We start from the raw sequence: 25,704 nt of genomic DNA, 5'->3' as shown, positions 1-25,704 counted from the left end.
TAGCTTGAGTTGATTAAGTTGGGTGTTGCCTCAAAGTGTTGTCCTCCTAAGTATGTTTGGGGATGGGTACAGGCATCCTCGACTTAATGATCATAATTGAGACCTGAATGGGGGCTGGACTAGAGGACCTCCAAGGTCCCTTCCAGCTGTATTCTGTTCTGTTGTATTTCTATTTCTATTCTGTTCTCTTATATCCTGTATGGTATTGTATTGTATTGTACTGTATGGTCTGATTCTATTCTATTCTATTCTATTCTATTCTATTCTATTCTATTCTATTCTATTCTACCCTACCCTACCCTACCCTACCCTACCCTACCCTACCCTACCATACTCTATTCTATTCTATTCATGTTGGTTAAGACGTTCCCGTGGATTTTTTTTTTTTTTTGCGAAGGCCATAGTAACAACACCCTCGTCGGTTCTTGCAGATCAGGGCGAAAGCCAGCTAATAGGATATGAATAGGTAAGAGGGAGCTTCGCAGGGCGCCCCCCTCTCCCCGGGAGCCTTGTGGTCTCTGCCACTTTCCGAAATGGATCCATCACCCCGCCGGCTTCAAATTGGTTGTGACTGGCAGACGGAACGAGTTGTCCTGCTCCTCAGCTGCTAAATGAGTGAAAGAATTGACCGAACGGCTTCTCTCGGTTCCCAGTCAGCAGGATTTTTTTTTTTTTTTTTTTCAATTCCCGGGTGACTTTGCACCAAGGAAGGGAAAGGGGCTTTATGTCGGCTTTCGGGAGGATCGTCGGCGAAGGAGGCTTCTTCGGGCTTTCCTGGAGATGCCAAGGGTGAGGTCTCTTGGCTGAAAAATCACCCCTTGCTTATGTCCTTGAGGGGATCCTCTTCGTGGCAGCACAAAATAACAACAACAACAACAATAGGAGGAGGAGGAGGAGGAGGAGGAGGAGGAGGAAGAAGAAGAAGAAGAAGAAGAAGAAGAAGAAGAAGAAGAAGAAGAAGAAGAGGAAGAAGAAGAAGAAGAAGAAGAAGAAGAAGAAGAAGAAGAAGAAGAAGAAGAAGAAGTTGTTTGAAGGGACCGTGGAGGTCATCAGTCCAATCCCCCGCTCAGGCAGGAAAACGTATACCATTTCGGACAAATGGCTGTCCAGTCTCTTCTTAAAAACTTCTGGTGTTGGAGCATTCACAGCTTCTGGAGGCAGGTTGTTAAATTTCCCCAAATTTGCATTGCTAAGCGAGACAGTCACTAAGTGGGTTTTGTCCCAAAGTGCACGTCTCTCTTAAACAATAACTGGATTTTATTGGAGAAATTTCTACATAGGAATTGTTGTTTTTTTTTTAAAAAAATGATGAGGATCCAGCCCACCTTTTCACGAAAACTCAAGTTATGTAACACAGTGCTGGCAACTGATGAATTCAGAACGTGTTTTGAAGTTTGTTTCTGCTTTTTTGGGGGGAATTTCAAAGTTCCGCTTTCCCTGTTGCCTTGAAAAGGTTTGCGTGGTTTTGGTAGAGACTCAATCCTCTTCCTTTGAACGTTCACGCACGTTGGCATATGGCGGCTTAAAACCACAACATAAGCAGTGAAAGGGAGCATTATTGCAACAGCAGTGTATTTATATGCAAATATTTACATTACATGTTGATTAATTGTGTTTGTTTGAGACTTTCGAATAAGCAGTAGCCATCTCTACCTTCCCGTTTAGTTTCTTCTTGCAGCAGGTGTGCTTTCACCAAGCGTGGGAGATTTATCTGTGATTTCTTTAGGGAGAAGCTCCTGACCAGGCTGACGTTGGATTATGGGAGTTGTAGTCCCAACACTAGAGGTTGCCAAGTGGGGGACAGTCTGTATGAATGTCATAGGGGTCAAAAATCAAATACACCAATATATTAGAGCAGTGTTTCTCCATCTTAGCAACTTTTAGATGGGTGGATTTCAACTCCCAGAATTCCCCAGCCAGTGTGGTTGATTGGGGGATTCTGGGAATTGAAGTCCACCCGTTTTAAAGTTTCCCAAGGCTGAGAAGCACCAGGTTAAAGATTCTCGAGTGACCTGCAAAGAACTTCAGTCCATTCTAACTCAATTCTCTTATTTTGACACCTTTGCCAATGTCACTCACAAGTCTCTTCATTCTCCTGCTTTGTGTCGCTCGCACTTCATTTTGGGCAATCCTTTGCCAAAAAAAAAAAAGAAAACATTTACAAATCTCCAGATGGAGGGAATGCCAGAAAGATGACAGGGTATTGTAAGTTGTGAACCTTTGCGGGGTTTCGCTTCCTGAGAGGGTCATTATCACAACAGGATTCCCAGGCAGAGAGAACCTACCATGTTTGCAATTCATCTTCTTCTCTTTGGGGACCAGGAGTGTGGCTTTTATTCACCGTTGCCACAAACATTTCCTTAATTGGAGCGCAAAGCCAGCGCAAAACAGGTGGGTGGACGCTTTTATGAAAGGGAGCAAACGGCTAGGGTCGTTTGATAGTTTAAAAAAAAAAAAAACTCACGCAAGGATCTGATGGCATTCACCAAGCGGGTCAAGCTACTTAGGCACAAAGCTTGGAGTTTAATGACAATCACACCGTATAGAAAACCCTCTGCTTCCCCTCTGGGCCAGTTTGGCCATTAATGGCGCCATACCGTTTTCCACCGAAATTGGGTTTATTGGAGGCCATTGTTCTCAACTGCAACTGGCGAGACGAGTGGACTGCTTTTGCGAAGAATCATCTTTGCTAAAGCCCGAACAAAAGCCTGCCGGGGTGGCCATTTTGGCCTGGTGTGCCTCCACCGTATTTTTTTGGCTTCTGCCCAGCTTGCTTTGGCTTAATTTGAGCTGCTTTCTCCAGGCCGCCCTCCAGATTTCAGCAATTGGCTTTTTCCACCGAGGGTAGAGGGGTGTGTGTGTGACCTGCAGGGCGTCGTTGCTTCTGTAGGTTAGCAACCTTTGCGTCTTAAACACTGCACTTTTTGTTGCGATAAATCACACGGTCCAGGGTGTCAGAATGCAAATAAAATAAAATAAAATAAAGTCACAAATTGGCCAGCTTGCAGCTTTGCAGGAAGATGTGAGAATTTGCAAGGATGTTGCCCAGTTGTGGAAGACATGTGGGGGGGGGGGCTGGAGGTATTTTTTCCCCCCAAACTCGGCAACTTTTAAGACCTGCGGATGAAACGACGTTTGAACGATAGACAGATGTCATCTCCGCCAGATCGGCCCGTTTTCAGAGTTGTGATGATTTGGGATTGATCTTTTTTGGGGGGGAGGGGTATGTGTTGGGAGAGAGAAACATCTGCATTTTTAGGTAGAAGGAGAATACATTCTGGGCCTTCTGAGTTTGCTAAACCCTCGTCTGTTCCCTTTTTCCAAGTCTTTCCTTTTTTCCTGCCAGTGTAAGCATTAGGCGATTGAATCGCCATGTGTTCGACTATTTCAATTATCCTTTTCTTTTTCTTTTCTACTGCTTTTCTTTTCCAAACAGCCCCTTCCTTCTTCTAAAAATACATTATTCATGGCTTGAAAGTTTGGGCTTTGAGGAATTTTTTTTTTTTTAAATAAATGTTCTAAAATTAGCCTGCGCTCTTCCATCTCAGTTGCACCAAGCTGCAACTTGCTGTTCAGGTATTCTTAAAAGTTGGAGAAAAGTGGGAATCGGCACTTGGTGATGTTAACGGAAGTCGCCTGTCAGCGCTGCTAACATTGGATGTTTTTGCATTGACAACAGATAGAAATGTAGCCATCTTTTTCCCTTTCACTTTTAGAGTTAGATAATGCTGGGAGGGGGGAGGGATGTGAACGAGAGTCCAGCTAGACATAACAACACTAAACTTAGGGTGAGAATCAAGGTTATTGTAACCAGAGCTGATCAGGAATTGGCTGGGCTGGAGAACTGGAGAGGAAGCCCACCTTCAAGCTAATTGGGGAATGTGATTTATGACTGTTAATTGGAAGAGGGAATTGTGCTTTGATACTAGGTGCCCAGGGGAGGGGAATTCAGTTTTGGCCTTCAATTATGCAGTGCCGATATTATGCTACTCAAATAAAAGATCCTTTAAGGTAAACAATGCCTCGAAGTTCTTTTGAAGAGTTTCATCTGTCGGAACCAGAACATCGCTTATATATTTTGCAAAGTTTTGCCAACTTCAAAGGGGGACATTCGGGGTCCATGTCAGCAGATCGGAGTGACAAGGGGGAAGGCAAGTTCACTGAACAACTGTGTCATTAACCTGACAGTGATTTACTGAACGACTAAGACAGGACGTAAAATGGGGCAAAACTCACTTTAACTGCTGTCTCGCTTTGCTAAGGCAACTTTGCGTTCTGTTGTGCTCGTCAGGGGGACTACTTGCACATCTACCCTTTTTAGCTGTCAAAGCCTTGAAGCAGAAAGCAAACCTGTGATCAGGCGGGATTGAGTCTAACTCTATATGCTACTACTCAGCTTTGATCTCATTCTTGCTGAGATTGCAAGCCGGGGCATTAAAGAATCAATAAGGGGAGCTTTAAGATTTCTCTCACTTTTAGAGAGCAATCTTTTCTCTTTAAGCCTCAGATACCCTTCCTATATATATATATATATTATGTAAAACGCAGCGTTGGTGGGGATGCACAGAAGAAGCACCTTACCAAGAATCTTCTAGGGAAAGGCAGAGTTTGGGCCAAAAAAAAAAAAAGGGTGGAAATATTTCTCTTTTTTTTCTCCAAAATTTATCTCTACCCAATCTCTCCCTCCCCATTTCAGGTAGTCCTCGACTTTAACCGTTCAATTTAGTGACCGTTCAAAGTTACAACGGCAGTGGAAGAAATGACTTGGTGTCGTTTTTCACCCTTGCAACCGTTTGTAGGTCACGTGATCAAAATTCGGATGCTTGGCAACCGATTCGTATTTATGATGGTTGTGGGGTCATGGGATCCCCTTTTGCGACCTTAACGACCATGTTAAGTAACTTAAACGCCGCAGTGATTCACTTACCGACCAAGGCAAGGAAGGTCGTAAAACGGTCACCCAGCTCTCCTGCCCAAGGCAGGACTAGAACTCCCCCATCATCTGGTTTCTGGGTCAGCACCTTCGCCCCTGGACCAAACGGGCTAAAATCAATTTCCTTTCTAAAGCAGGACTATAATTTTTCCTAGGCTGTAGAGTGTTGATAGGCTTCTTTGATTTCCTCTTTTAAGGCTGACCGTTAACAATAAAAATGCCAAATACCGTAAAGTGGTGTTTTCTTTTTCTTTTTTAACGCTTAAAACATACCTGGCACTTGACAGCTTATTTTTCAGTCGCCCAATTCCCTTATGTTTCTCCATAAAAGAGTTAGATTTTTTACGGAAAGGGTGACATGAGCAGAGAGCTGCTTGATTCGATCAGCTTCGTCTCGCACGAAATATATGGCAATCGGTTTTGCGAAATTGTTTCTCCTTAAAATTCACTTTGGTTCCGTCGATAGCCGAGTTACGTTCCAGCTCTTTCTCTTGCTGGAAATGAATTTTTTAGTTTTTTTTTTTTTTAAGCTAAAATGCCTCCCCTATTCCCTGATAACAGTCTTCCAGCCTCTCAGGGGCTGCCCCAAACAAGAGGGAGTCCAGCTATTCTCCAAAGCACCAGAAGGCAGGACTAGAAGCAATGGATGGAAACTCATCAAGGAGAGAAGCAACCTGGAATTAAGAGTGAGGACAGTTAACCAGGGGAACTCCTTGCCTCCAGAAGTTGTGGGTGCTCCATCACTTGGAGGTTTTTAAGAAGAGACTGAACGGCCATTTGCCTGAGATGGTCTAGGGTCTCCTGCTTGAGCAGGGGGTTGGACTAGAAGACCTCCAAGGTCCCTACCAACTCTGTCATTCTGTGTTCAGTTGAAGACCCCCTTCCATTATATTCTCATTATTCACATTTTAGAAGATGGCTTTAATATCAAGCCAGCTTTCTTTTTAAAAACGGTCGAAAAGAAGCCTGTTCAGCACCCTCCGTGTTGTCAGCTTGGTTGAGGTTTACATTCCTTCCAATTCTCCGTTCCCCCCCAAGTTGGATCTCAACTTTCGCTCGGGAACCTGGTAATCCGAACAACAGATGGTGCTGTTAGGAATTAAAAGAATTCAAAGCAGGCTCCATCAGCTGCCAACATGAAACACCCTTTTTCTTTCTGAAGGATAGGAGCTCATTATCCAGAGTATTTAAGCCGAGGAGGTATTTAATCTTCCTTAATCATTTGCGTTCTTGAGAAGGAGCAACGGTACCTGTCATGGCCGGGCCGAGGCCCATGGAACCGCTCTGGCTTATAATTACTTTGACGGAATCTATTTTAATTCCGCTCATGCTGAGCACCATCCAAAGCCAAAGCCCCAAAGTAAGAGAAATGTTTTTCGCAAGCTTCTTATTTCTAATTAATTTGATGGCTTCCCAATCTTGTTTTCCATTCCTTCCTCGTCCTGCGTTCGGGAAGGGATGGAAAAATTCTCATGAATTGGATGTGAAATTCAAGGAGAAACATATTCTGTGGCTAAGATGGTAAGGTGGACTTCTGTCCCTCAGTTTTATACTCTGCATTATCCTGGAGATTTCATTCTCCTAAAACCATCAGCAGGATACAAATGATTGCATCTATCTATCTATCTATCTATCTATCTATCTATCTATCTATCTATCTATCTATCTATCTCATGTCTCTCTTTTTCTCTCACTCATCTTTTTCTCTGTCATTCTCATCTCTGATCTATCTATCAATCTATCATCTCTCTCTCTGTCATCCCATCCATCCATCCATCCATCCATTATCTATCTGTCTGTCTATCTATCTATCTATCTATCTATCTATCTATCTATCTATCTATCTACATATAAAACTCTAGGACTGAGTCTTTTGGTGCACAAAGTTGGGTAACCCCTTAGTTGACTTTGCGTTGAGGAACAAAAGACGCCCGCCTTGCAAATTGGTGAAAATGTCCAGGTTAGGTTGGTGGATCACCATAGGGTCTCCTTTCCTTTTGGGCTGAATTCCCCCAAAAAAGCAGGGTCGATCCTCCTGAGAACTAATGGGAATAGCTACCTATTGGGATTTTTCTGCGAATTCCAAAGAGGTCAAAGAGCGTATAATTCCAAGCGAGGAATAAAAAATATATTTTTTAAAAGGAGACGATATCCGCATACGTTTAACATTTATTCCACATTTGTCACCGGTTGGAAGCCTTCACACCAGCTGTGGTGATTAAACAGTCTCCCGTTCTGCATTTCCAAGCAGGCATTAGAAATTTAGATAAATAGATTTATGGCTGAGAATTAGGAAGGCATATATGAAGGTGTTCTCATTCTGATAGCACCCCACCGTCCTATCCTCTGTGTAAGCCTAAGCTTTTTATTTGAATTTCTTTTTTTTTCTTTCGCCAAACCTGAAATAAATGTATTTGAAATAATAATAACGTGCCAGGAAGATCAGGTCTGAATTAGGATTTTATCTTTATTTATATCTTTTGGATCATTATGGCTTCAGCCCTTCCAACTGAGTGACTCTGGGCATGAGTAAATAGCACATTGTAAAAAAAAACCTGTGAAACTTACAATGGCTAGTACATTTTCGGTGTCAGCCTTAGCTCTGATCTTTGGACGCTTGGCAATGGACTCATATTTATGACGGTGGCAGTGTCCCTGGAAGGAAAGGAGGGAGGGAGGGAGGGAGGAAGGGAGAGGGAGGGAGGGAGGAAGGGAGCGGGGGTAAAGAAGGAAGGGTGGAAGGAAAAAGGGAGAGGGAGGTAGCGGGAGGAAGGGAGAGAGGGAAAAGAAGGAAGGGAGGAAGGAAATGGAGAGAGAGGCTTCCCTTGACAATGGAAATTTGGGGGCCCGTGGTGGGCCATAAGGCGAGGACCGCCCGTATCTACAGATTGAGTTTCGTAATATTTGACGAGAGAGCCATTAAAAAGGGGAGGGAAAAAACCAAAACAAGCCTCCCTAATTTGACCCGTTGCGTTGTGCACGACCGTGTTGTGTCATGCCTCACTTGTGCATCTGTGACGGAACCAAATGAGCATTCAGCCACTCACGGTCAGTTGGATCCCAGCCAGGATTCACATAGAAACCTGGCTAGTTACCGTACGAACGTGGGATGCATTTCGTTAGCGCCTGGCATCATGGTGGGAAAAAAATGACTATTAACTGATTTCTGGGGCGCCTGTCCTTTAGGGTGCGTGCCGAACGCAGCGGCCAGGCCCGTCGCACTAATTGATTTTCCTTCCTCCGCGTAGTAGTCACCGCAGGTACCTGCAGCAAAGACAAGTGTTCATTTCCTCCAAGTTCATGAATAATGAACCACGGAGCAGGATGCAAACCATCCCTGCTTGCTCAGGATCTCAGCCTGACATGCTGAGGCAGCTCTCCTTTCTCCCTCTCCATGACTTAAAATTTACTAGTTATGTAATACTGGGTGGAGAGCAGAGAAGGAGGGAAAAAAACCCATCCCGGCCTTTTTGGAGTTGTGGTCCAAGAGATTTTGGTCACCATATTACCAAACAATTTCCAGAAAGAGTGCAGAGAAGAGCCACAAAGATGATTAGGGGACTGGAGGCTAAAACATGCAAAGAACGGCTGCAGGAATTGGGTATGTCTAGTTTACTGCAAAGAAGGACGAGGGGGGGGGACATGATAGCAGTTTGCCAATATTTGAGGGGCTGCCCCAAAGAAGAGGGAGTCAAGCTATTCTCCAAAGCACCTGAAGGGCAGGACAAAAAGCAACGGATGGAAACTAATCAAGGAGAGAAGCAACCTGGAACTAAGGAGAAACTTCCTGACAGTTAGAATAATGAACCGGTGGAACTACCTGCCTCCAGAAGCGGTGAATGCTGCAACACTGGAAATTTTTAAGAAGAGACTGGACAGCCATTTGTCTGAAATGGTGTAGGGTTTTCCGCCTGAGCAGGGGGTTGGACTAGATGATCTCCAAGGTCCCTTCCAAGAAGCAACGGATGGAAACTAATCAAGGAGAGAAGCAAGCTAGAACTAAGGAGAAACTTCCTGACAGTGAGAACAATCAATCAGCGGAACAACTTGCCACCAGACGTAGCGGGTGCTCCATCACTGAAGAGATTAGACAGCCACTAGTCTGAAATGGTAGAGGGTCTCCTGCTGGAGCAAGGGGTTGGACTAGAGGACCTCCAAGGTCCCTTCCAACTCTGATGTTCTGTCATCCTATTATCTGCATGCAGATAGTCCTCGATTTACAAACACAGTCGCCCTTCTGGTTCCAGTAAGCAAAGGGGTGGCGAAGTGAGCCAGGCCAGTTTTACCCCCTTTTGGCCACGATTGTTAAGCGAATCTGCAGTCCTTAAGAGAATCACGTGGTCGTTAAGCAAGCCCCCGCTTCCTCCGTCGACGCGGCTTGTTGAAAAGTTGGAAGCGCTGAATGGCCATCGCCATCGCAAGTCTCCGGATCCTCTGCGACCTTGAGTGTGGAATGCATGTTTTATTTTTTTTCCCCAAACTTTTATTTTAGGAATGACAGGGTTGGGTGCCTGCGGGGCCTAAAATGAGATTTAAATTGGCCTTTCCAGCTAAGACCTTCCCTCCCCTTTCCCCCGGCCTATTAAAGGCTCTGATAATATATACATATACAATTTCATTTCCATTCAGGTTGCCTTGTATCTGTTAGTGTTACATTGCTGCTGTCCCTGAGATCTGTAGTCTTTTATTATTAATAATATAGCCGAGCGATCCAAGAAAGCATCTCGCAGTTTAGGACATAGGAGGCTGAGTCATCTTGTGGGAAAGTCTCAAATTGAAATTGAAGAGGATATTAAAAATTCTAACAGCACCGGATAGGTTCGGACAGGGGGGCTTTCTGAAAAATGGCTGTAATTTGAAGCAGAAAGGTTTTTGTTTTTTTTAAGGGTGCGTCTTCTCCCCCCCCATTGCCCATTATTAAAATTACAGCATTATCTTTACACGACTGATTTAAATATGTTTTCTGTAGGTAGGTTGGCACGGTGAGCTAATTCCAAATGTACTTATCGTGGGCTTGTTGAATAAAGCACAATAAACTGGATTCATTCCATGTTCAAAATCCTAGATATAAGAAAACAGAATTCTAGATTCCTCCTCCTCATTTCTTCTCTTCCATTCTTCTTCTTCTTCTTCTTCTTCTTCTTCTTCTTCTTCTTCTTCTTCTTCTTCTTCTTCTTCTTCTTCTTCTTCTTCTTCTTCTTCTTCTTCTTCTTCTCCTTCTCCTTCTCCTCCTCCTCCTCCTCCTCCTCCTCCTCCTTTTCATCTATCTTCTCCTTATCTGTCTATTTCTCCTCCTCTCCTTCTCCTTCCTCTTCCTCCTCCATTCTTCTTCTTCTCCTCCTCCTCCTCCTTCTCCTCTTCATCTATCTTCTCCTTATCTGTCTACTTCTCCTCCTCCTCCTCCTCCTCTTCTTCTTCTTCTTCTTTTTCTTCTTCTTTTCCTTCTCCTTCTCCTTCCTCTTCCTCTCCTCCTCCTCCTCCTCTTCTTTATGGTTGTAAGTCCAAGAGTACAGTCCCTTGACAGAACATCTGAGAACCGTCCAGATTATTTCCTACCTCAACAGCACTTTTTCCCCATCCTATTGTTCTCGCTCTCTGGTTCCACCTTTCCTTTCCCAGCTAAATATTTACCCTGTTTTACTGAAGGGATAAGAGGAAACTTATTGCCTCTTTCCTAAAGAAACTTGAACGAGAAGGATTGTAAAAGAACATCTACCCACCTGTTAATTGTTGACAGTTTATCGTGGTTTTTTTTTTCTTTTTCTTTCTTTTTTTTTTTAATTTTGAGTTTTGCTGCAATCATTAAATCGCGGGTGTTTTGTTTTTTTTTAACAAGAGCAGATGCCATTCCTCCCACGCATCAATTAATTTGCGAAATGCGCTCAGGTTCCCTGGATAATGAAAATGCCGAATGCTTTCTAGTGGCAAAGCCGAGCTGTGAGCAGGGAGGAGGGAGCGACAAAAGTAGGCGACAGGCGAAAATAATGTGCAGCCGGCCCGGCCCTGCCCATTAATTCGTTTAGAAACATTAAAATAGAAAAAAAATACAGCAGGGGAAAAAAAAAAAGACCCAAGAGTCCATCCCTGGAGTTTGCCCTTTGAGTTTGTTTCTTTTCTTTTCTTTATAGTTTGTCATTACTTTTTTTTTAAATTTATTATTATTTTTAGACTTCGTTCCTTTTCATTTTAGTTCTTAATTTTTTTAGGGGGGATGATGGACACTCTTTTTATTTATTTATTTATTTATCCCAGGCCTGTTTTCATTACTGGATGACTGACCCGCTCCCTCTGCTGGAAGTTGGTTCCAGGTGTCCATTACACGCACTCCTCGATTTACAGCTGTTTCGCTTAGTGACCAAAGTCACAACGGCACTGGAAAAAAGGGAGTTATGACCTTTTTTCACGGTTACAGCCATTGCAGCGTTGATCGAAATTCGGATGCTTGTCAACTGGGAAGCACGTGTGTGTGTGTGTGTGTGTGTGTGTGTGTGTGTGTGTGTGTCTGTTTCTATTTGCTAGGATGGCCCTCACGTAAAGCCACAATGCCGAACTCTTGGCCATTGTGATCAAGACCCCGCGACCTGCTCTTTCTTATTTGGACCTTTGTTTTCTTAATCCAGTTTATTATTGTTTCTTCCACTCTTCGTGTTATTTCTGGGTGGGCTTACTTTCAAATAAAGTAGTTCTTTGATGTTTGTTTTGGTTTCGCTCCTCACAATTGCAGTTGGCCCTTCTCATCCAAGAAGCTTCAGAACTGAAGAAGCTTCTTGTAGGAGAAGCAACATGTCTTCAAAGGAAAAAAGGTCCAGTGGCCTTTTGAAAAAAACAAACAAACAAACAAAAAACTTTTAAGACAACTGTGAACTGGATGACCGAGAATCTCCATTGCTAGTAGGAATTGATGCAACAAAGTTAGTACTAGTAATAGTAGTAATAGTGGTGGTGGTGGTGGAGGAGGAGGAGGAGGAGAAGAAGGAAGAAGGAGGAGGAGGAGGAGGAGGAGGAGGAGGAGGAGGAGGAGGAGGAGGAGGAGGAGGAGGAGGAGGAGGAAACTAAGAGGAGGTGATTGGGAACATCTGCATTTTGATATCATAATTTGCTTTTTAAAAAAAAAAACGGTTTTGCACCAAAAAATATTCTCTTCGGGGTTTGTCGCTTCTTATTAAAACATCCTGATGGGTTTGGTTGGTTTAATTGAGCCCCGTTTGGGTGGCAGGGAATCGCTTCTTAATTATTATTATTTTTATCTCTCTCTTTTTTGGAGGCAGCTTGTTTCACATCGAGAATATTACGAATCCTGTAAATAGTTTTGAAATGCCAGGTGGTGATATATGGGTCTCCTTAGCACTTCTTTGATTTATGTCCTCTACGGTGGGGGAGGGGGGCCTGGGGGGGGCAAAGCAAGGGAAGCGAATTATAAAGAGCTGGGAGGGGAGCATGTCACTTTTTTCAGCAGGCCTTAAAACCTCTATTTTTTTTTTTCAATCAAACTGGATGGATTTTTTTACAAACAAAAAAAAAACCGAAAAATCAACCCGTTTTAACTCTTTGAAGTGCTTAATGGGTCCGTGCTAAATTTAGACCTGTTTCCGTCAGGCTTCTCTTGAACAGGTCTGGGAGGCAAATGATATCCTGGAATTTGATAACGCTGAGATGGCTAAAAAGAAAGGAAGAAGAGTGATTTTTTTTTCCCCACCCTCCCCAGTTTTCAGCAGCCTCGTGGGTTTTTTGTGCTGGGTCTAATAATCCAAGATGTTGTGCTTTGTTTCGTGATTGTTCGAAGTTGCAACCCCACTGAAAAAGGTGACTTACGACCGTTTTTTCATACTTAGGATCAGCACGGCACTTCCTTTAGGCTTTAAGCTAGCTTTTCAGGGGATAATCAGAAGAAGAGAATGCCAGAGTTGGAAGGGATCTTGGAGGTCTTCTAGTCCAGCCCCCTAGTCAAGCAGGTGACCCTATACCATTTCAGACAAACGATTGTCCAATCTCTTCTTTAAAACCTTTGCTGATGAAACACCCACAACTTCTGGTTAATTATTCTCATTGTCAGGAAGTTTCTCCTTAGTTCTAGGTTGCTTCTCTCCTTGATGAGTTTCCATCTGTTGCTTCTTGTCCTGCCTTCTGGTGCTTTGGAGAATAGCTTGACTCCCTCTTCTTTGTGGCAGCTCCTGAGATAGTGGAAGACTGCTATCCTGTCCCCCCTTGTCGTTTTCTTCATTAAATTAGACATACCCAATTCCAGCAACCATTCCTTATATGTTTTAGCCTCCAGTCCCCTGATCATCTTTGTTGCTCTTCTCTGCACTCTTTCTAGAGTCTCAACATCACCTTTCTCTCTTATTTCCTCAATGTCCCCGAGGATCCGAAGCAGCAGCTCCTAAGGAATCAAAACTACCACGTTTCCTTTGCCACTGGCCAGTTTCTCGTTCAGCTTGGGAGCAAACGTTAACCAGAACCTCAGCTTTGCAAAACAGCAGGGTTTTTCCTCCCCATCTTCTGTTCCCAAGCAACCGTGTTTTATTTATTTTGCCCCAAAAGGCTGCCTTCCTATTAGCTGCAGTGTTTTTCCGCTGGTTGATTGACGGTGGAAAAAGTGAACATGAAGTTGGCGGAGTAACAGGGTTAAAGATGCTCAGAGGAAGATAAAAACAACTCTATGTCAACGACACTATTTGGAAAAAAAAACCTCTGCCTTGTCCTAATTGTGGTGATAAAGTTGTCTGTTCTATAGATCTTTTCACTAGGATTCCAATAACTTTTTTTTTTTTAATCTACATGCATGGGTCTTGAATTAAAAGCCCTACCACACCCATTGGCAACCTCCCCTGCTTCTCCTTGTGTGCAATTTGGCCTGTTCCCCATTTTGCAACCTCTACTAAACAAAAATGCTGATTGCTGCAGGATTTTCTCTCTTTTTTTTCTGCAGATATTGCTCTCCTTGCCTAGACAGGTGTTCCCATCGACTGCTATTCTTGTTTTCCAGTCTCGGAGTTACACAACCGTCCCTTTGATCTCGGGTTGGCCTCCTGGATGACGTTATTTTTAAACATTTATTACAGTTGTCACCTTAGACAAACCACGGTCTTGTGACCATGCACCTGGAACAATTTCCCATCCAATGCAGAGGTGGACTATTTTGCTGAGTTGAAAATGTAGCTTGACGTAAAAGTGACGTGAAAAGTGAGGAATCTTTACAGCAAGGTCAGCTGCCTGTTCAAACCCTGGTGTCTTCCCACCCAAAAATAATTTGATAAGAGTCGGGCATTTTTTTCAAAACTGTCCCAAAGGCCATTAGACTTTGTTTTCCCTTGAAAATCTTTTGCTTCTCATCCAAAAAGCTTCTTCAGTTCTGACTACCTCTGTTGATGATTTTATTGCCTTGTGAGTCACCCAGAGTTGCCTTGGCCAGTGAGATGGGTGGCCTATGAATATGGTGAAATAAAATCCATCTTAAGGATCAGCCATGGTTCAGAGGGGCACCTAACTTAGTTCAGCTTCAGATGCTGGCTTGCTGCTTATATTTTCACACAGTCCTTCAAAGCGTCTGCCATAGACATCCTTAAGGATGGAATATTTGCACTTGGGAAACAAGAATAAGAATAATAACTTTACGGTCACTTTAGAATAGAATAGAGCTAGAAGGGACCTGGAGGTCTTCTAGTCCAGCCCCACCACTAAAGAAGGAGAACTGCATCCATCTCAGACAGGTGATTGTCTAGTCTGTTCTTAAAGATCTCCAGGGATGGGGCGCCCATGTGTACACTAATCGGCATACATTAAAATGAAATTTCGTTAGGATAGGATAGGATAGGATAGGATAGAACAGAACAGAACAGAACAGAACAGAACAGAATAGAATAGAATAGAATAGAATAGAATAGAATAGAATAATAACTTTGTCACTTTGAATGTACACTAATCGGCATACATTAAAATGAAATTTCATTAGGATAGGATAAAATAGAGTACAGTAGAGTAGAATAGAATAATAACTTTATTGTCACCTTGAATGTACACTACGGTAATTGGCATACATTAAAATGAAATTTCGTTGCTCTTCACCCCCTCCGACACGCACCACACAAATACAACAAAAATAAATAAATGCAGAATTATGCATGTACCCACATATATTATGGGATACGGAGAAACAACGGTCTCGTTTGGGTTATTATGTCACGGAAATCTTTAAACAGCCGCGAAATATAGCCCTACTAAATATTTTCGACTCTTGCTGTCTGTACCATGCCTTCACGTCTGTTGACTGAATTGGCTGCAGTCTAGGGAATTGGCCTAGGTCCCCCAGGGCTAAGAAAAAACGTCTCCAGCAGGAAAGGAAGGCTTCTCTTCTCTAAAATGCAGCCTGTGTGCGCTTGGGCGTGTGTGGTACTTAAAATAAGATATAAATCAGCTCGGACAAGGACTGCCCATCAGCTTTATTAACTTTGACCTTTTCCCCCCCATTACAAAGATGGCTTGGTAAATATTTAATGGCTTCTTCCAGATCTTGACAGTGGAATCTCTGTTCCTGGAAGCCGAAGACCTGGGAGGGGGGTGGGGTCCTACATGATTAACAGACATGGTTTAATCAAGAGGGGTTGGCCACCCAATACAAAAAGGGCCTTTGTTTTTAAATAGAAATTTAAAAACAAAAGTTTGAAATCCTTCCCCATGAGAGATTCTACGAGGACGACCCTTGCCCACAAATGTCCCTGCAGTCAAAGGTGTAATAATAATAACAGTAATAATAATAGTAGTAATAATAATAAAGTTGGAAAGGACGTTGGAGGTCATCTAGTCCAATCCCCTGCTCAGGCAGGAAACCCTATCCCATTTCGGACAAATAGCTGTCTAGTCTCTTCTTAAAAACTTCCAGTGTTGGAGCATTCACCGCTTCTGGAGGCAGGTTGTTCCACTGGTTAATTGTTCTCATTGTCAGGAAGTTTCCCCTTAGTTCTAGGTTGCTTCTCTCCTTGATTAGTTTCCACCCATTGCTTCTTGTCCTGCCTTCAGGCGCTTTGGAGAATAGCTTGACTCCCTCTTCTTTGGGGCAGCCCCTGAGATACTGGAACAGTGCTATCATGTCCCCCCTCATCGTTCTCTTTATCACACTGGACATATCCAATTCCAGCAACTGTCCCTTATACGTTTTAGCCTCCAGACCTCTAATCATCTTTGTTGCTCTTCTCTGCACTCTTTCTAGAGTCTCAACCTCTTGGGTTCAGCAGAGGAGAAACTGAATAGTGTGTTTTCAATTTTGCCTGGGAAACCCCCCCCCAAAGATCATACATTGGCTCTTAATGCATACTGGAGTGGGGAAGATGGCGCTCTTTGACATCTTGAAGCATTGTCTTTCAAACTTCGGCTGTCCCCCTGCATCTATTGATTCCCCATTTAAGGCTTCTGACGTGAGAAAAAACAGATTTGTGTGAAATTTCTTCAGCCTCAAGACGAGGGTCTCGGGGTGAAATGGTCCCCCCTCCCTTTCTCCGGCGGAGAACGACTCCATTTTTATTAAGGACGCGATAAGTCTTCAGACGGCCCTCTCTAGATTGCGTGATATATAGCGGCTGGCCGAAATGAGAAAGGTATTAAGAAGCAGCGCCGCGTTTTTTTGCTACTGCCGATTCCGCTCTCTTCATCTCTTCATCCATGTTTTACATGGATGTAGTTGATTTGGGGGCTTTTGGGGGTCTTGCTTCCTTCATTATTCTGCAGATGTTGGATGTGACGAGATGATTTGCTGGGTACGAATAGGACTCGATTAATTGGAATTGCCCTTGTGGTTTTTTTTTTATCATTCCTTTGTTTTTGCATCTCACTCTGAAACGTAGAAAATATTTACACAAATATTACTATGTAATTAGTGTACTCATACACTAGACTCCATACTCATTGGCGCTGATGATGTTACCTAGCTGGGTCATGAAACGTCTGCAAGAAAACTTCCGAGCTCAGAGACCATCACGGACCCACAATCCTCCTCCCTCTCCTCCTCCTCTCCACAAAACCCACTCCCTATTGGCTCTGATGATGTTACCTATTTGGACAATGAAACGTCTGCAAGAAAACAACCCAGCTCAGAGCTACTGTATATAAACAGGGAGCAAGTCACACCCACTAGCCCTGAGGATGTTCCCTAGCTGAGTCATGAAACGTCTGCAAGAAAACATCCAAGCTCAGAGAGGACCCCACAGTCCTCCTCCCCCTCCTCCCCCTCCCCCTCCGCCCTCCTCTTCACAAACCCCACTCCCTTCTAGCACTGATGATGTTACCTAGCTGGGTCACAAAACGTCTGCAAGCTCAAAGAGCACCCAGGACTTCAGATTCACAACCCTCGATTTTCATTTATTATTTCCAGTCTCTCTCTGCACCAATAAGCTCCCTTCCACCCTCTCCTCTTGTGGCATTCCTTTCAATCCCCTTTCCTGAGCATTGCATGCCTAGGACTAATAACGATCCATTACTTTAATGGTCCAGTCAGTTTCCTTCCTCTGCTCTCCGGCTCCAAATTATAATGGCAGAGGTCTAATCCGCGCATTATCTTAATTGAGCTTCCGATTATGGGGTACGTATAGTTAAGAAACCGGGACCGCTTAATTTATTGTATTTGGATTGGCCCAGTGGGCCTGTTCCAAGTCCCTTAAAAGGTGATATATGCTGACCCTCAGAATTGTAATTGACTTGATTTTCTTCAAATTGGAAGAAAGACATCTTTGGTGTGTGTGTGTGTGTGTGTGTGTGTGTGTGTGTGTGTGTGTTTTGTTCCTATCTGCTCAATCTTTGGCCAAAAACGAAGAATGCGGAGAGAACAAAGTTGCTAACTCTCTCCAAGGCATCTAAATTACTGACGAAGAATCAAGGTTAGCCAAAAGAACAGGCATTTCCACAAATGAAGTTTGTCCCTTAGCTTACGATGGGTCTTCCCCCCCAAAAAAGCAGACTTGATGTTTGCTAAGGTGATCCAAGTCACAGCAGGACCAAAGAGAGAGAAGGGAAGGTTCTTGATCTCTCAAACCAGGTTTGGGATTGTGGTTAAACCAACAGCATTGAAAGTGAAGTAGAAGGAAAGAAAAAAGTGACCAAATGTACAAGAGGGAAAAAAACAATTGTCCCCTTATGAAATTTAGATCTCAATTTGCAGCGTGTTTCAACATTAACACAAATAGTCCTTGACTGGCAACCGCAGTTGGCAGGACTAGAACTCATTGTCTCCTGGGGATTGGCCCAAAGTCACCCATCCGTCTTTCATGTTTAAGGCAGGGAACTAGAACTCCCGGTTTCCCGGTATCTAGTCTGCTGTCTTCACCACTAGACCAAGCTACTGTTATAGTATCATCAATCCAATAGAAGGTGTTGTTGCTATTAGCCAATCTAAGAGGAAAGCAGCCTGATTCTTTTCTAGATTTTTGTCCCATCAACCTCACGAGCATCCAACATTTTTATTCTTCTTTCCAGCTACAGTATCACACCGGCCTGGCCTCTAGTCTTCTGAACCAGCAGTCTTTGAAGCGGTCGGCCAATCAAATGGGAGTTTCTGCCAAGCGAAGGCCGAAGGCTCAGCCCACCACCTTGGTGCTACCACCTCAGTAAGTGTGCGCGTGTGAAAGGCATTTGAATGGAATCTGGTTTACAAGAGGAATCCTGATTTTTTTGGGTCAGAAGTCCTGATGGCTTTCGTGCCTGCGGCAGGACTAGAACTCACCGCCTCCTGGTGATTGGCTCAAAAGTCACCCAGCTGGCTTTCATGCCTAAGGCAGGACTAGAACTCACCGTCTCCTGACGATTGGGCGATCCCCTGTCATTGTATTAAAATAGTTTAATGTATTTCTTGTGTCTTTTAATAGTATAATATAATAAAATGAATGAATGAATGAATGAGAGGGAGAGAGGGAGGGAGGCAGGGAGGAGGGAAAGATATCGGAGAAGAAAAGGAAAGAAGGAAGGAAGGAAGAGGGAGGGAGGGAGGAGGGAATGATATGGGAGAAGAAGGAAGGAAGGAACGAAGGAAGGGAGGGAGGGAATGATATAGGAGAAGAAGGAAGGAAGGAAGGGCAAGGGAGGGAATGATATGGGAGAAGAAAAGGAAGGAAGGAAGGATGGATGGATGGAACGAAGGAAGGAAGGAAGGAAGAAAGGAAGGTCTTACACTCTCAAGGGCTCCTCCTTTGTAGTGATTGCCTGTTAGGGCTTGGACGAAGACCATCGTCCAGAGGCTCCAGGTGCATTATGGGATAGGATGGAGTCCCTCGTTGGAAGTAGCTGAGATGGGCAGAGTCCAGCGAGGGCATTCAAGGACACAGTTTCCATTTATTTTCGGTTTTCCACCTAGCTTCCATCATTTGCAGACTGACGGATTGCCATGGGGGTGTGTGTGTGTGTGTATCTGGGTGTGTGAATTTTTCAGCCGTCCTCCCCATTCGACAAAGCCGGCTCCGTGCTTTGTTAGCAAGTTTCTCCCCATCTCTCCGATTGGCTCATTATTCTCCATCAGGCTGACAAGAAAAATGGAAGGATGGCTGAAATTAAATAATTGCTTAAAACTCTGAGATGTGCTTCTCGTCCCCCCCCCCCGACTTTCCTACTGTGTGAGAAAATAGGTTTTGTCTGGTTGGGATGCAATTTAACAAGGAGTTTTTGGCACTTTGGGTGGGGGGGGGGAGAGAGACCCGGAGAAGAGGGAATAAGAGGAAATTTTATGGAATAGCTTTTTGGTTTCTCACCCTCTCTTTGGAGATTTTGGGAGCACTATGGAACGTGCGCGATTAGATCCTGAAATTTGACAGCTCCCCTAACCAGGTTCCATCATAGTTTGAAAACAAGGGGGGAACAGGGCCAGTGCTGCCCACATTTTATGGTTAAACAATGTGATCCACACAAGCAGATTCTTCAAATCTTTGGCTAGCCCCCTCCCTGTCTTTTTTTTTAAAAAAAAAAATTACGATCAAACATCTTTGTTGACCATCTCGCCGAGGTGACTCTAAGTGGCTTACTGTTATATGATGAAAACACAATTATAAACCATTAAAACCATAAATAAAAACATGGATTTGAAATTCACTTAAGGTTAAAATTCTTTTGGATGGACTGTGGGAGAATGAATTAGGCTCACGTCCACGGATGGGGACTAAATTCAGTCTCTACCATCTGAGATTTGATGGATGATATGGAAGGAGGGAGAGAGAGAGAAGTGTTCCATGAATGAGAGAGGGGACATAAATGGATAGATGGGGCATAGATCGATGGATCAGTGGATCGATAAATAGATGTGTGGGTGAGAGAAAGAAGGATGGATAGATAGATAGATAAATAGATAGGATTGGTGTGAAGGACAGAGACAGACAGATAGATAGAGGGAGGAAGGAAGAGATGGGTGGATGGACAGATAGATATCTCAATCCTGGATTTAAAATATATTTATGTACTTATTTTATTTTTATATAGCCAGTCAAGGCTTTATTTCTGAAAGGCAAAATGGAGATTTCCCCTGGAATGAGAACTAATCGAACCTCAACACTGTCAGCTATGTTTAAATGTAATTTCTTGAAATGAGCTGAGTTCTCCCCTCTTTCTTTGCTCTTCTCTCTTTTTCTCCCCCCTCCCCAAAAAAACCAACAACCCTCAAAGGGCTGTGACTCTTTTCTCTCTTTTTGTCTGCAGAGTGAGAGTCTGGAAAAAACTTCTCCAGATTGTAAAAGCGTTTAGAAACCAAATTCAGTGGAGAATAGATCCATCCTCTCTTGTTTTATGTCGCTCTCCACCTTGAGCTGATAGCCTCCCACTTAATCAAGTTTCCCAGTCATTCTGATCAGTTTTATATGCAACAATCATTCTCGGATTCCAATAACTCTCTTTTTCAGAAGTGCCAAATTTAGTCATGTAATATGCAAGACGTGCAGCCGTTAGATTGACACGCTTAATTAATTTCACAACTAATGCTCGTTTTATGTCTGTAATGTGTCATTGGCTGTAATAAAGAATCTCTCTGAGCTTTCCATGGTCATATCAAGCTGAAGTAGATTAATCTATACTGTTAGCACTTTTTTTGGTGGGGGGGGGACAAAGTATAGTTGGGCATGTCAGTAGCAAACTGGAAAATTTCGTATGGAAGGATGGATGAATAGAATGGAGGGGATAAATAGAGAGAGAGAGAGAGAGAGAGAGAGAGAGAGAGATGGATGGATAGATAGATAGCTATGGATGGATAGAGATAGATAGATAGAGAGAGAGAGAGAGAGATATGGATGGATAGAGATAGATAGATAGATAGATAGATAGATAGATAGATAGATAGATAGATAGATATAGATGATAGAGATAGAGATGGATATAGATAGGTAAGATAGATATAGATAGATAGATAGATAGATAGATAGATAGATAGATAGATATAGAGAGATATAGAGAGATGGATGATAAGATAGATATAGATGATGGATAAGATAGATATAGATGAAAGAGATGGATATAGATAGATGATAAATATAGATGATACAGATATATAAGATAGAGATATAGATGATTGATAGCTATAGAAGATAGATAGATAGATAGATAGATAGATAGATAGATAGATAGATAGATAGGATGGATAGATCTTAATTTATAGATAAAATTTGTCCTGTATCAAGCCTTTGTTGTCTTCCTCTATCCGTACAACTTTGTAGGAATTTTGCACAATCCTAATTATGCAAACAATGACTTGCTGTAGCAAAAAAAATCACAAATGATATCTGACAAAGCAAAGGCTTCTGTTCCGGAGAGATAGAGAAAGCTAAACTTCGAGTAATAACTTCTACTCTTCTAAATGTCTTTACTACAACACTGATGTTGGCTTCTCCCTCCCTCTCTCTCTCTCTCTCTCTCTCTCTCTCTCTCTCTCTCTCTCTCTCTCTCTCTCTCTCTCTCTCTCTCTTTCTCTCGCACTCCCAGACCCTTACTGGCAAATGCTGCATTCTGTAACAATATTCATTAAGCACTGCCGAGATAATATGCAATAAAAGAATAATCCACAGGCCTGGGTTGCTGTTTCCTCCTGGAAGAGTTAATATAATTAAAGATTAAAATACTGTGTGCTTTTTTTCGAGACGGAGATCCTTTTTTTATACAAAAGGGGAATTGCATTAATAAGGAAGAGATCATTTTCCAATAACGGGCGGTGTGAAAGGAGATGTTTTTGATATTCGCTCGTGCGGCTTATCATGCCGTTCCTCGCAGATTGCATTTTTGGGGACATTAAATTAGCCAGTGTAAAAAAAAAACCACAAAAAACCAGAGTGGATTTTGGAAGAACGATACCAGCTGTGGAAAGATACCTCTGCATTTTGTTCAAGTGGGTCTATATAGTCAACTTAACGGGCTATCTGATGATGGGGTGGCCACTAATTTAAATGATTTTCAGCAGGAGTTTAGGCGGTCCTTGGCTTACAACGATTCATTTTGTGTCCGTTCGAAGGGACAACACCACTGAAAAAGGAGACTGATGACTTTCATGCTTAACGGCCGTTGCAGCCTCTCCCGGGTCAGGTGATCAAAATTCAGACGCTTGGCCACTGACTCGTATTTGTGATGGTTGCACCATCCCGGGGTCACGCGACCCCCATTTTGTCACCTTCCGACAAGCCAAGTCAACGGTCATAAGTGGGGGACGATCTGCATTTATTCCTTGCATTTTCACTGCCAGGGTCCTCAGCCTGAAATTTTACCAGTAAAAATGAAAAAAGCCAGCTGGGTGACTTTGAATTAATCGCCAGGAGAAGCAGGATGGGGGAGGCAGAGAAGAATTGGGATTTTTCAGTTTCTATCAGGTCTCCTGGCAGGGCATCGCCAAGCCAGCACCAAGGCTTTGCAGGTGCCATCCGAGTGTGCATAATAAGAGCAGGCTTCTCCAAGGAAAATTGTATTTTCAAAATTCACGGGACATCAGAAGCCTACAAGGAAACGCTCCTTCCTTCGTTTTAAAGTCCCTTATTGGGAAGGCGATCTGCTCCCTGTCAGCTCTTCCTGATAAGTGTAGTATGATGTATGACTCCGTGTTCCTTGCCATTTCGCCTGTAGCTACAATTTCAAAAACAGAAAGTCAGAGGGCAAACATAATCTTGATCCGGCCAACTTAGATGGAGACTCTAGGTCTGGGTCCATCTTGACCCTGTAAATCACCCTTCAGCTTGCCCCCTAAGTAAGTGTGGTTTACATCCAGGGCTCTGTACAGTTTACTCCTCGGCTTACAACTTATGAGGCTTGGTAGAACGTCGTTGAATCCAGAGAGCAGTTCCACCAAGTCATTACATTAACTCACGCTATTTAAGATGGCAGTTAGAATCCAGCATGAAAACATTGCTTAGCTGATATACAAGCTGTTCTCGCTTCCTTAATGCATCCCTTGCAGAAAATGACATAGCAGTGATTTTAAAGAAGGCTGGGATGGGATGATCTTTATTTGAAAAAAAAAAAAAAAAGTAATCTCTGCTCCTTTGGACAATTATTGCTAGCTGTCCAAAATTCCTATTCTATTCTATTCTATTCTATTCTATTCTATTCTATTCTATTCTATTCTATTCTTTGTTCTAGTCTACTCTATTTTTTCTTTTATAAAAAGAGCGAAGTACATAAGCTTTCAATAGCAATGAAGCTCCAGAGATCTCCAGAACTTAATCAAGATTTAATCACAGCTGTCTTAAAATTGGGTGGGACTGGATTTTGATCACGTAACCGTGGGGATGTGCAACGGCCGTAAGTTTGAAAGACGGTCCTAAGTCACTTTTTTTTCAGCACCGTTCGGTCCCTCAATGAACAGTCGTAAGCCGAGGACTAGTGTACAACCTCGTTGACTCTTTACAGTTCCGTCCTGCTCCGTGAGCTTTGTCACAAAAGACAGATTCTCGTTCAGCTCTCATGGCCTCGGAAAGCGTTACTCCGGCAGCGTCTATTTATTTTGGACGGGCAAATATGTCTCTGAATTATGACTTATAAAAATGGTCTGGCTGGCAGTTCCAGCTGGGTCAGCAATTTCCCAGGAACAAAGTCATTCATCTGGAGAGCCGAGTCTTTCTGTCTTAATAGAATCTTTTGGAATTGCAAATGGACTAATAGCGTATTTGGAGCAGAGAGAAAGAGGTGGGGGCCCTTGTGTCTTAATCTCTGAGCACTTGTGTCGAGTCTCACATTGGTAAGGAGACCAAGAGGTGATGGAGGAAAATACGGGAGAGGCTTAAGGTAGATTTTTTTTTTTTACTATCATGTTTGTTTATCTATTGCTTTGTAACCCGCCTTTATTATTTTTATAAGGCAGGGAACGTACCTAATGCTTTTTCCGCCTCCTATTTTTCTTGCAATGACAGCCCTGTAAGGTGGGCTGGGCTGAGGGAGAGTGACTGGCCCAAAGTCACCCAGCCAGCTTTCATGCCTAACTCACTGTCTCCTGGTGATTGCCTCAAAGTCACCCAGCTAATTTTCATGCCTAAAGTGAGACTAGAACTCCCAGTCTCCTTGTGATTGGCGCAAAATAATCCAGCTGGCTTTTATGGCTAAGGCAGGACTATAACTCACTATCTCCTGGTTATTGACCTAGAGTTACCCAGCCAGCTTTCATGCCTAAGACAGGACTACAACTCACTGATGACTGATCCAGCTGGCTTTCATGCCTAAAGTGGGACTAGAATTCACAGTCTCCTGGTGACTGATCCAAAGTCACCCAGCTGACTTTAATGTCTAAGGCGGGACTAGGTAACATCATCAGGGATGGTAAGCACTCTTTATCCTCCTTACTAGCACTCTCCTTACCAGCCCTGACGATGTTAGCTTGTTGGGTCATGAAACGTCTGCAAGAAAACCACCAAGCTCAGAGAGCACCAAGGACCCCATCTTTCATCCCCGGGCTACAAACATTCTACCTTTGTTCTTCAAAACGTTGCATCTCTTGTTGGCTCATTAAAGCTGCCGCATCCTTCTCGCAGAATTGCTACTTCTTTCTCTGCAGCCGTTTTTTCAGAAATGGGCTTGAACGCTTACACAGCCTGAATGCCTAACTTAGTATGATAATATTCTAATTGGATGGAATCAGGACTTTCAAAACTCATCAGTCAACAAGTGTTTGCAGCAGGCTTCTCCTCTGGCATTACCCTCAAGGAAAAACACCCAGAACCCGCACCCACACCTCCGATAAATTGTCAGCTTCTCAGTAAAGGATGTTGTAATCAATAGCAGCAGCTCTAAACCTTTTAAGCTGCTAAGACTGTTTTGCATTCTTGGGAGATTTTCCGACTTTTAAAGGTTACAGCCTGCTAACGTTTTTGGTTACGATTTGTTAAAAAAGAAAAAAAGCTTCTGGAAAAAAAAAACCAGAAAAGTATAAATTTTCTTCTGCCGTATCGATTAACAGATGGTTGATGTGGCTTCTGCAGAAGACGCATTCCAGCTATGACAGCGTCCCTACAGATTTATCCTGAAAGTTATTTAAGGGAAAGTTATGTAAACTTGCAACTATTTGTAGACCCATTACGTAAGGGGCGGTGAATAAATGAGGGCCCAAATTGTTGGGGGCAATGCAAGTAGTCCTTGACTTACAAGAGTTTGTTTACTAACTGTTCGAAGGTCCAACGCAAAATTGTCCAGATAGCTTATATCATCTTTCTCCCCCACCCCTAAGCACCCCTAAGGGTGTTTTTCCTTTGCGTTGATATTTTAACTCTCATAATCCACTAAATAATGTACCTTGGAGGATGGGGATAATGGGGTGGACGTCCAGCCAATCTGGAAGAAGAACATCA

At 43.2% G+C, this 25,704-nt stretch overlaps 1 protein-coding gene across 3 annotated transcripts in view; it reads left to right on the top strand.

Annotated features, from left to right (window-relative positions):
* The window catches only part of MED27 (mediator complex subunit 27), a 63,986-nt gene that overhangs the window by 6,038 nt on the left and 32,244 nt on the right, over nucleotides 1-25,704 (top strand). For all 3 annotated transcript variants that reach the window (XR_005554243.1, XM_039322943.1, XM_039322944.1), the window contains exon 3: nucleotides 18,395-18,525. Coding sequence is in view for 2 of the 3 variants with exons in the window: in XM_039322943.1 (XP_039178877.1) it covers nucleotides 18,395-18,525 (131 nt within the window). In the remaining variant the exon portion in view is untranslated. The remainder of the gene's footprint in view (nucleotides 1-18,394; nucleotides 18,526-25,704) is intronic.

This window comes from Crotalus tigris, unplaced genomic scaffold (genome assembly GCF_016545835.1).
Source record: "Crotalus tigris isolate CLP2741 ecotype Arizona unplaced genomic scaffold, ASM1654583v1 scf7180000024153.1733885, whole genome shotgun sequence".
NCBI classification, from domain to species: Eukaryota; Metazoa; Chordata; class Lepidosauria; order Squamata; family Viperidae; genus Crotalus; species Crotalus tigris.
The sequence above is the reverse complement of the archived record's forward strand: the minus strand, read 5'-3'. Positions and strand labels throughout refer to the sequence as shown.